Source organism: Aquila chrysaetos, chromosome 12 (assembly GCF_900496995.4).
Source record: "Aquila chrysaetos chrysaetos chromosome 12, bAquChr1.4, whole genome shotgun sequence".
NCBI lineage: Eukaryota > Metazoa > Chordata > Aves > Accipitriformes > Accipitridae > Aquila > Aquila chrysaetos.
In genome coordinates this window covers 29485938-29497651 of record NC_044015.1, presented here as the reverse complement: position 1 = coordinate 29497651, position 11714 = coordinate 29485938, and the positions used below count along the sequence as shown (strand labels likewise).

General features: G+C 35.2%; 1 protein-coding gene across 7 annotated transcripts in view; it reads right to left on the bottom strand.

The window, feature by feature from the left end:
* Positions 1–234: 234 nt before the first annotated feature.
* Positions 235–11714, bottom strand: part of USP33 (ubiquitin specific peptidase 33) — a 43541-nt gene continuing 32061 nt past the window's right edge. For 6 of the 7 annotated variants that reach the window (XM_030033981.2, XM_030033979.2, XM_030033980.2 and 3 more), the window contains 6 exons: positions 10588–10757; positions 9160–9241; positions 6458–6566; positions 4427–4529; positions 3600–3668; positions 235–1182 (listed from right to left, as the gene is read on the bottom strand). In XM_030033981.2, coding sequence (XP_029889841.1) covers positions 1025–1182; positions 3600–3668; positions 4427–4529; positions 6458–6566; positions 9160–9241; positions 10588–10757 — 691 coding nt within the window. In that variant the 3' untranslated portion in view covers positions 235–1024. Of the gene's footprint in view, positions 1183–3599; positions 3669–4426; positions 4530–6449; positions 6567–9159; positions 9242–10587; positions 10758–11714 lie in introns of all 7 variants that reach the window. The other variant, XR_003926140.1, reaches the window with a different exon arrangement.

The window sequence follows — 11714 nt, the reverse complement described above, 5'->3', positions numbered from 1 at the left end:
TTTTTTTATTGATCCAGCCTTGAATAATGCTGCTTATTTGGTAACAATATCAGGCAAAAACAAGAGCAAGTGCCATTCTGCATTCCAATATGAATCATTCAGTAAAATTTTGCAATATATACACTTTATCCAGCTTCTGACATTATAGGTCATCATGCCAATGAAAATTTTTAACAATACAATAAAATCCTTCAAATGGAACTGTTTATGAATGTAATTCAAGAGACCAGACAATTTAATTTCTGAAATTTATATCACTCATGTCCATAATCATTTTACATTTCACACTTCATGCTCTCAAACATTACCCTAGAGAAGACTAAATCTTTTTGTCACATACACTATTAAAGACACTAGCCAGGTTTATAGAGAGTTACAGAAGACTATAATAAGATGTAAAATTCAGTAGGTAATAAGTTATGACATTTGCTGACTAAAACAATATTCAGTCTACACTTATGTTTGATCCATTCAAATACAATAAGTATTTGGATGTTATATACTACACATTTCATATACTTACAGTGCAAAATAAGTGAGAATTTTTTTCCTGAGCATTTAGGAAATTAAAATCCTTTTTCTTTATCATTGATTGCAATCCATTTAAAATATACTCCCCATATACCTAGGCTTGCCAAGACTGTACAATTAAGACAGGCAAAAGTTTGTAGATATCAGAAGCCCAATCAGGAATCAGAAGGGTTATCGAACATCTCTAAAATTTGTCCCCATTTTTCAAGTCTAAGGATATAACAGGATTTTGACTTATACCAGAAAGTTCAGAAATTACATTTTTTTCCATTGACCAAACACTCCAAAATGTACAAACCACATGCCTTCCAAAACAGAGAAACAGCCTCTACTTAAACAAATTGTAATACATATTTCAACTTACTATTCTGTAGTTAATGTAATGCCCAGTGAGCTGTGCCTCCAGACATAGGAGAATAAAATTTTTAGGAATGTATTTTGGGCATTTTGTAAGGAAGCTGGACTCCTTACAAGTTCATCTTTTTCTCAATAGCTACAGACCATGAGTTTCTAATTCAATCTTCTCCTCTGTTTGCAAGATATCAGGTTCCACTGGAGGAACAGGTGGTCTGAGTATAATCTCTGGACCTCCACCATAGATTGACTGAAGAAAATTCCATGTTTCTTCAGATATTTGTCCAGAATCTGCACCTGAAAACATTTTTAAAATTTTAATTACTATTTAGAATAATTTTCATTATTTCTTTGAAATCCACAACAGATACAAAAAGAAAAAAGAATATAGATTCAAATTTAAAACCTTAAGCTGAATTTGTGCTTTATATTGCACCAACTGCCAAACCCAATGACATATTTTGTGTTAATTTTATACTTCTTGATTCTTACAACTACCTGCTCTAAATTTTCCAGTAATTAACATACCTCAAGCATAAAACACATGAAAGTTCTATGATAAACATCTTATCTGATATTTATTAATAAAGATGACAACTGGTAGCTCTTGGTCCACCGGAAACAATGATTCACATTACTATAAGGACATGCAGTCCCATCAATTACACAGTAAAGTTCAAGGACTCAAGATTCTTGTTTCATCAAATAAATTAATACTGATAGTGAAGAACAGAAATGTGAGAACCACAGTGAAATTCTCAGAACCCCAGATTGAAACCACTGTTAGGACATTAACAGCCCCACTAATGTTCCTTGTATGTCAGCCTGATTTCTTTTCATTCACCGATTAAAGACTTTGCTTATCATTCCATTCCTTTGACTAGAGGACCCTCTCCTGTCTCAAGTCAGCATCCAACAATCATTTCCGATTTTCCATAACCTTTTATAGTGGCAAAGGGCAAGGGAGCATCAGCACATTGCCCCTCCAGGTTTTAACACAAGGATCCTGTCTGATACAGTTGAAGTGATTTCTTCACAGTAACCTAGGCAGAGAGAACAAACTTCTGTTCTACCAAAATAAACTCCCTCTTCTTTAAGCAACTCATTAAAAACCTGCCCCGCAGCAAGTATCGACCAACATCCTTATTAGATACTATTAATTTGTCTTGTTAAGCCTAATTTCAGCACCTTCCTGCTTAAAAACAAACAAACAAAAAAACCGCAGCACCATAACAAGGGGACTTCTCCCCCTACCTCCTATACTTTTCTGTCCTCACCACCCGCTCCAGTGGGCCTACTACTGTACTTTATGTATAAAAAGTTTCCAAAGAGGAAGGGTACAAAGAGCTGCATGTTTGTTTACCTACACTAACTCAACCACGCAAAGCTTCATCTGGGAGTCATGATGCAGATCCTGCGCCAGTACTAGTGATGTTATGCCTCAGCTATTTAAGTTCAGGTTCTCAAAAAACAACTCCATCTCTCTAGGCACAGGAGTAGATCTTCACCCCTTTATCCAGATTCTGGCTCTTCTAACAGTCAGGTTTAACCAAACAGGCACCGTGAACTAATGCACTAGGATCAGGATCACAGAAATATGTAATAATGTACACTATTTAGTGGCACTCCCACCTCTTCTCTCATGACTTACGAGACAAAGTTTCCACAGCCTATTCATCATCATTTCTACCCGAGTTCTAATTTGAATCAATGTAGCTGAAGGTAAGTCAACAACTGGCTAATTTGCTATCAACTATTGATTCTAAAAGGATTAATTTTTTTTGCTACACATCAGTCAGATGCTTTATACCTTGTATTTCAATTCTACATTAGCGCTTAAATCATTAAAATGTACTGCAAAACTCATTAGTGCAAGAACTCATTCTTTTTTAAATATACTCTTCACATTTTACAGTTGGTGAGGTTTATGCAGGGCCTAGTGGCCTCCAGTGAACTGCCATTGGTAGGTCCGCTGTAGCTGAGGCATTAAGTTAAACTGGGAAAAAATCCAGTTAAATACATGTTAATCTTAATCTTCAAATTTTTTTTTTTTTAAGCTAAGCTACAATAAATTTAAATATTCATAGGATGTCTAAAGTCTTCATAAAGCAGGCCATATTAGAATATTTTTCTCTATAGCTACCAATTTCAAATAAATGGTATTAAGCATCTGACTGTGAAGAATAATAAAAACCCCTGTATCTTTGCATGCTAGAGTAGTTTTTGCAATGTACGGTGGCAAGTAACTTGCAGAAAAATGAGCAACAGCTTTTACTTACTGTGGTTTCTTTCCCTCTGTCAGAAGTAGCTCTCAATTCAAATTAGGTTTCAGGATTCAAATAAATACTCAACTTAAATTAGGTTTCAGGATTCAAATAAATACATACAGATATATGACACAGTCTAAAAGGCAAGCATCTCCCAATTTAAATTAAGAAAACCCAAATCAATCCAAGTGTTTCAAAGCCAAAGCACACTTTCACCATTTTGAAGTTACTCTGCACCTCCTTCTACACTCTCATCTGCACTTGGATTAGTCTATTGCAGATACTAATTCTTATTTTAAGAATAAGCTGGTCCCCCCTAAACGCACACAACACAGATTCACTAGGAATTGCCATTTTACAATAACAGTTAAAAAAAGAATTCATAATAAATTTTCCAAACTTCAGCAAATATATGAGCCCAAAGCTGCATCAACATTGGACACCTACCTTGTTTTAGAACTGCATTTCCACATTTTGTTACTGCAATCTTAGCGTTATCAATAGGACCAGGAGGATCTAGTGTAACAGAAATATGATTAAAATTGGGAGAGCTGAAAACAAGTGGCAGGTCGGAGGTTCTATTTTCAAATGGAAGGAGTAGTTCGTTTGTTTACTGCTTGTTATTGTACTGCTTAACAGTACATTCTAAGTTTTTAAAAGATAATCAGAATTTTAATTAAGAGAAAGTTTTTCAAAGCATTCATGATTACAGCAAGTCTTCAAGCAATGTAAGACACAAATTAATCCTAATTCTTACCCCTAGCAAAATTGTCCTAGTGCAGACTCTGACAAGATTGTAGAACATTTTATCAGTGTTTCCATTACAAAACTTTAGAGGCACCTAAAGTAGGCTACAGAAATATTATTATAGTTGTTACTCAGTTATCTATGAGTTTAGGTTGTGACAGTGAGGTCACCTTTCCTCCAGAAGCCGTAGCATTATCTGTCAGTTTGCACAGCAAAATCTATCCCGCCTTGTACTTAGATCCAAATTTCCTGCTGCTGCTAACAGCAAACCCTCTGCAAACAAGCAACATACTTTCCACAACTATGCCATTATCCATTTGTGTGAATTATTTGACTATATTCTGTCATTTGGTTCCTGGATATATTAGTAACCTATAAAACCCGTGTCTTACGTGTTTATTTTAAGAGCTTTTGTTGCCTTCTCTATCTGTTTTTCCTACAGCCTTCTACCAAAGCAGAAACAGTACCACTACATGACAGCAAAAAAAGAAAAGATTACCCATAATTTGAAATGGAGCACAACTTACCACTGTCTTTAGCCTTTACAAATCCTTCCCATTCTCTGAACCACTGCATACTGATGCAGTAAAATGTTGATGGAGATTCTTCTTCTTGGAATGCTCTATTAAGCTGAAAGGAAAAAGAAGCCGTGTTTTTCTGTTGTCTTTTTTCTTTAAACTACTGAATTCTTTTAACCACTGCAATTATTAACAGCATAATATTACACTGCTACAGAACCTTTTAAAGAACTACTGACCATCAGAACAGTAAACACCTGGTGAATTCCCAAGGTGAGATTTTGATGTAGTGGTAGTCTTCATATTAAAAGATGATTTATTCTTTACTTGAGAATTTACTTATTTTTTCCTGAAAACAGCAACAAGTTCTTCTTAAGCACGAGTGCTTACCCATCAGACACCACTGGATAATTACTGTGAAGGCTGAACTTTCAAGTAGCAAAAGCAAGCAGAAAACTTGTTTTTGTAAAGTAAAACAAAACTGTGTTTTGAAAGATTTGCTCCATAATTTTATGGAAGGTTCTTTGTGTGATGAACTATATCTTCATCTATGTTTGTTTTTTGCCCTAATACTTTGAACAGATGCCAGTACAATTCCAAGCAAGGCATGGTGAACTAATGCACTGGGACTTTTCTTTTTTGACTTTTTTTTTTTTTTTGACTTTTCTTTGCTTCAGTTCAAAAAACATGAAATAATTTTTGTTCCTACTATTTTAGAATTAAAACAAAACAAAACAAAAAATCACCACATCATGGTTTTCTGAGTTTTCTGTTGCAAGGCAATATAAGTGACTATAAATTACAAAAACCAGCTAAGTAAAGAATCTTTAAATAAATTTGTTTCTATCATTGTAAAAAACATTTTTTTTTTAAATTAAAATTTTCGGAAATTTAACGTTTTATTATTTTTCAGAGAGTACAGATCTTTTCACAATGTTATTAAGAACACGCAAAAAGTCACTTAAACCTTTAAAACCATTATCTTTTAGCTGTGTAATAATATAGTTATATTTCCACCCTGAAGCCATGAACCTAAAGCATCAACACAACTTCCTAAGGTTTCAGAAAGAGAAAGTTTTGCAATCATTCCCTAAAGCAATCATTACAGAGGACAACAATTTTCTGTCTGATAACCAGTAACAATACTTGCACAATGGTGCACATATAATCATTGTTTATGCTAGAAAAATACTGATCATAAAAGCAAATGAGGTTCACTCAATGTTGTTAATAATAATTACTATCCAGTGGTAACCCAGACTAAAGAAAAATCAGTTACTAAAAAGTTTAAATAGCAGTTAAAACATGGAAAAGCTGACACAATCTCTGAAGTGTGATTAAAGCACAGATAGAACTGGAAGAACACCTGCAATTCTATTTTTCTCCCTCTCATGAATTAAGATAGCAGAAATGGGACTCCAGTATCTCTGCATCTATTTTCACTGGAAACTTCAAAGCACATTTTTGGTTTAAGAATTACAAAATCATTACTACTAGTTATTTTACCAGACTCATGCACATAAATCTCTAACTCATGGAAAATATAGTAGCTGCTTGATACTAATTTTACAGATCCATTACAATACTAAGGTATCTACTTCACACTGAATTATTTATGTTTGTTTATGTCTCTAATGATACCTTTAAAATTAGAACTAGAGATAAAGATTATGATTAACCTTTTGCTGGCACAGTATTATTGCACTTAAACCTTATCAGATTGCACATAACAGATCACTGGCAGTGTAGAAAGAACAACTGCTCATGTGGCTGCACTCTATTTCCATACTATAAAAAAGCAATTTAAGAAACACATTAAATATTTTCTCCAAGTACATTTCCATATAAACAGTTATCTGGGATATCACAAGAACATTACTGTTGCCAACAGGAAAGAAGGGATTCTATATAGGTATACAGACATTTAATAAAGTCTATTTGTTACAGGTATCACTCATGCACTTCTGGTAACCCCTTCAGGCAAGTCATGAATATCAGGTGATGTCAAAAAGCAGAATGAATAAGTGTTTACTTTTTTACCCGAATAAACATTTCCAATTCATTTTTCCTTCTTTTTTCAATTCTTTCAGACTCTATTTGGCAGGTATGACAAACATACAGATGGTTAACAGCTGGTCCACCTCCATACCTGCAGTAAAAGTAAAAAACCATTAACCTTGGGGAAAATACCATGTAAAAAGATCATGCACCTGTAGACATCACAAGTGTCAGCTTCTCATTATATGTAACAGAAGTCTGATACATACTAGTCTCACTGATTCACAAATGTCATCATGTGTTTTCCTAGTAATATTTTGTACTCTGTCCTAAGACACAACCATCTTCCAAGTTCTGACTGCCTAAAGCTATCTCAAACTCTGCTGCATCACATACTTGAAAAGGTGTTACTACCGGAAGAACATGTCAGTGAGCAAGTATTCTGTTATATACACACCATGTGTGATTTTATTAAAGACCTCTAAGAAACAGAATATGGAAGTGTTCCAGACAGTTCTCTTAAACATGTTCCTCCATTTCATTGCAGGCTCTTCATCAGTTTGCAACCTCCCTGACACCAGCCTCCAAACTTGTTTATTGTTTTGTTCTTAAAAGTTATTCTCCATGACCCTCCCCCGCCTCCATATTTTCCTTGCATGGAACAGCATACATGGAAGTCTTCAGGGGCACTGTTACTGAGAAGCACAGGAGATAGATATATATAAAGAGAGATATGTGTGTCTGTGTGTATATATGTGTGTGGTGTGCATGCATGTGTGTATATATGTATAACTATAAACATGGGCACCATTTGCCAGCCTGGAAACTAGAAGCTGGATAAAGAAAATATTCTTGAATGACTAGCAGCCTTAAGAAATGCATTTACTACAACAGAAAGGTCAGGTTAAAATATACATCAAGATAAGGATATTCCAGGTTCTACTTCCTAGTTTAATAATTATTTTTGTCAGAGCTGTGTTCTCTTCCAATTTTGTTTCTCTTCGAGAACTTCAGATTTTATTAAAAAAACCCTTACATTAAATGAGATAAGAGAGTGCTCCTACGTATAGCAACATGAATTAAAGTTCAAAATATGAAAGTACTTAAGCAAGAGTTAAAAATAATTATGTTTACTTAGTGAAAAAAATTAAACAAAATTCTGCCATTGAAGGCATTGCTTTTTTTCCCTTTTAGACTTGTATGCTTGTCAGTCATAAAAATAATTTGGGGTGCTCCCCCCCTCCCCCAAATACAGAAGTGTTGTATTTTAACTGAAAATTAAAGCATTATTTCAGTCCAACAGCACTTGGATATACAAGTTTTTTGGTATATACTCAATCATCCCAACTTAACAAAGACATACGTTTCATAAAATGGTCACCTACCACTTAAATTGCACCTCTGAAGATGACACTTTGTCTTTAGACTGCACTGATCAGTTCACAAGTTTTTAACTAAAATAGGTCAACTATGGGTTATACTATATTATTGTGAAGCAACTCTGAATTTGGAATTGAAAAGGAGTAGTGCCACATGAGCAGCAAAATAATTGGGACATGGCAACTGGTGTTCCAGACGAATATCTCCTTTTCCTTAATGCTATCTCATTAAAAGTCAGCTTCCACCATATTTGGCTTTCTCACCCTAAATTCTTACCCACTGCAGCCACGGTACTCTCCCATAATTCCAAGATAACAGCAAGACAAAAAGCAAAACATGGTTGCTTCAGAACTACTCTATATTGAAGGGTGCATGTGCCAGAGGAAGCCAGACAGAACAGACAAATGTTTAGCAGTAACACTTCATACCTCTTTTCTACCTAGTAGATTACTCTCAAAATCTGGAGGACCCCATCATCTCTGGGACTTATACTTTTCTATCAAATGATTGAAGTTTGACATCTTGTTAAAAAAGTTAATAGAGAAGGGAAATTAATGAGAGGTTTAAAAACATTTTCCTTCAGATGTAACAAAAAACTCTGCATACAGAAAACGGATAATGTCTTTGTTGGTTGGAAGAAAAATTCAGTACATCTAGGAAAGTGGAAATAAGCTGGAAATTGTTTCTATTTTTCATTTGTGTCCATTGAAACTTTAAAAGAAAAAAAATTCCAAGCCTTTAGCTATAGTGCTTAGGTGGCAGAAAATTAACAGCTAAAAATATTTAATGCAAGTGCCATACAGAGTCCTTAAAGTCATCAACAAAGCTCTTATGCAGCTCTTTGTTACTTTAAAAGGAGAAACTTGTAAGAATCCCTCCTTTATAAGCAAGCACTTAAACCTGATCTACATTAAAAAGTGTGGAGTAGTTATACGGAATGCTTAGATATAAGTTATTTTGAAGCAGTACTGGCAGCTGAGGCTATGCATTCAAAGCCAACATAAAAGAAAAGCTGTCTCAAGCCAACAAGAGAACAGGAAGCTGCTACAGAGAGGTCTTTCAAAATGCCTCTTGCAAAGTGTACTTTTGCTGACCTACTTTGCGTCATTTTGTACATACCATACATGTTTATTGGTTTAATACTCAAGTATTATCCCAGTAACACACCACTTTCTGTAGGCTTTTAGCATTACTTTGTACAAGCAAATTATATAAATTGGCCATTTACAATCCCTTCACTTAGCTTTGTGCCTAGAGTATTTTTTTTTTTTTCTGAGCCACTAATTCTAAAGTCTGTGCTGCTTGGCACGTTTGCTCTCAAACTGAATGACTGGATTTTTTTCCAGTTACAGTACAAAACTTACCTGCTATACAGATTATCCCATATATTTTGAGGTAGCATTACAACTAGGTCCTCTATGAAGTTAGCTTTGTGTGGAGGAACACCTGCAGAAGCAACAACAACAACAAAATAGTTAGAGGTCTCCAAATAAAAAAATAAAAACCAGAACCTTTCCATGAATTCAGAGAAATTGTGTGAAACAAGTTTTACCACAGTATAATCTATTACTGTATTTAAAGAGACCACTCTAATTCTAGTCTTTTATGAGGCTGAAAAGTTCATAAAAAGTAGAAGCAAACTACACGAAAGATTAAAGGGCTAGAATCCTTTTTAGGTACTGATCGCAAAATGCTTAAGGTATTCAATTAGAATGTTAAAGAGTGATTAAATATTTTGTTTATGCATGTAAACATATTAGCAAACCGTCTATTCAATATTCAATTATTTGCTGTAGACCTTCTTTAATTACTTCAAACATGAACGCTTGAAAGTAGTGACATTTTGAGCAAGGCAGAAATAGAGGGGCTTGCAGAATTAGAAGCGTTGAGTTGAAGCACATGGTAAGCAGCAGTGTGCTATGCAGGAATTCTTTTGAACAGGGAAAATATAATAGTTTGGGCACTTGTGCAAGAGTCATCTGCTGTAACCTTGCAAAAGGAAAGCCACAGCCACAAGGGCTCACATGCATACACTCTGCAAATTGCTACAGGGGCACAATATTCCCACATTAAAAGTTTGGTTCAGCAACAGGGGCAGCACCTCTAACTGCTAATCTAATACAGCTGTATTTTTTATTAGAAAATAGGTATAACACCACCACATAGTAATGATTTATTGGAATGTTAGCACTCAAATATGGATATTTCCCCAAATATGTTTTGCTTAATGTAATTCTCTCATTCTTATTAACATCTAGCGCAATGCAAAATTTTTATGCTCCTATACAAAATATACAGAATTACTACTCCATTTTCACACTGCTATGCACTGGATACTTTGTATCAGACCAATTTCTTGTTCCGCAGCTTTCAAACCTTCTTGTTGCTTCTAGCATGTAGCTGAGAAAAAGATTTAGATTGGCACCCCAAAGTATTAAGGATGATGATAAAGTGACAGGATTTTTAAAAATGGGAATATACATGTTTAGGAAGCAAGCAGATAAGCCAAACTGTTCCTTGCTAAGAATAAAGAAAGCTTATAAACAAAATCAAATGTGCAGAGAAAAGAAAAAAAAAATTAGGAGAACTTCACACAGCATCATTTCCAACTAGTTAGCTACTAAAATGACAGAAATAATTTACTTAGAAGTTATAGTTCTAATTTACCAAAGAAGTTATAGAACTTCAATATGAACTTACTATATGCAAATCCCTTTTTAATTAAAACAAGTGTACATCCCTGTATGTCGACAGACAAATCCTTTTTAAATGATACTCAGTTACAGTCTCACCTCCATGCATACAGAGAAAGTCATTATTTGAAATTGGTCCTGGCTCTGCAAAAGTCTTGAATTTATTTAACCACTGTCTGGAAACATAGAACTGCAGAAGACTTGGTTCCATCATATTCAGTAGACCTGATATCCTCCGTCTCTCTCTCTGTGCTTCTTCACTGCTCTTTCTATTACCGAAATAGAAATCATTAAACAAATATATATCCTTGTGTACAGTGCAGATAATTTACTTTGTGAAAAGAAAGCGGTACTTTCAAGTAAATTACCTGGGCCATGTCTATATTTCAAAGTTCTACTAGCACGAAGTAGTTGACTTAACATGTGAAAAACTTGCACCTTTTACGCACAGCCAGAGCCACCATCTAAACGTGTGGCAGGAAGCTAGACTATCTCATTACAGAACCATGTGTCACAAGAGTCAGCACAGTTAGTACAGAGAGGGAAGGGCAGCAGAGACTACTTGCTCTGTTAAACCTATGCTTGTCCTTAGTTCTGACAAGCCATGGCACAGGTGTTATCATGCTCACAAGAAAACTTTTGAGTTGTTGAACAAAGCAGGCAAAAGATCCCTGACAGTTCCCATTCAACCCACCAGCCTGAGAAAGCAAATAGTTGGACTGCAACAGAGACAGCAGACTATACTGCAGAGGTGATTACTACCACAGGAGAAGGAGATGAGGGTCTGCCCATCTGCCCATTTCCTCTATGCATCTTTTGAGCTAAAGTTTTCCAAGCAGTACTCCTTGGGCAGATGTTCCTTACTTACCTTCAGAAGTAAGGTTGAACAGTAAGTATATTGGGTAATTCCCCTACATTTCCTGTATCCCCCTACTTTTCTCATTGAGCCTGTTGTTGCTGTCCAGCTGGAAGTATCTCTGCTCTCCTGTTTTTAGATTGAATAGAATCTCTCTTCTCCAAAAGCAGGTTTGAACCATTCATTCCATCCTCCAAAACTCTGACCTGAAACTTGACTCAGCATCATGCAAAAGCTGGGCCACCTCAGTTAATTTATGGGCTCAAAGTTGCCTCAAATAGCTGATAGAAAAGTTTCAGGTAGACCCAATGGCTATAGCAACAAGGCTATTTATAGTATAGCAAAACAAGACTAAAAGAGTAGGAAAAAA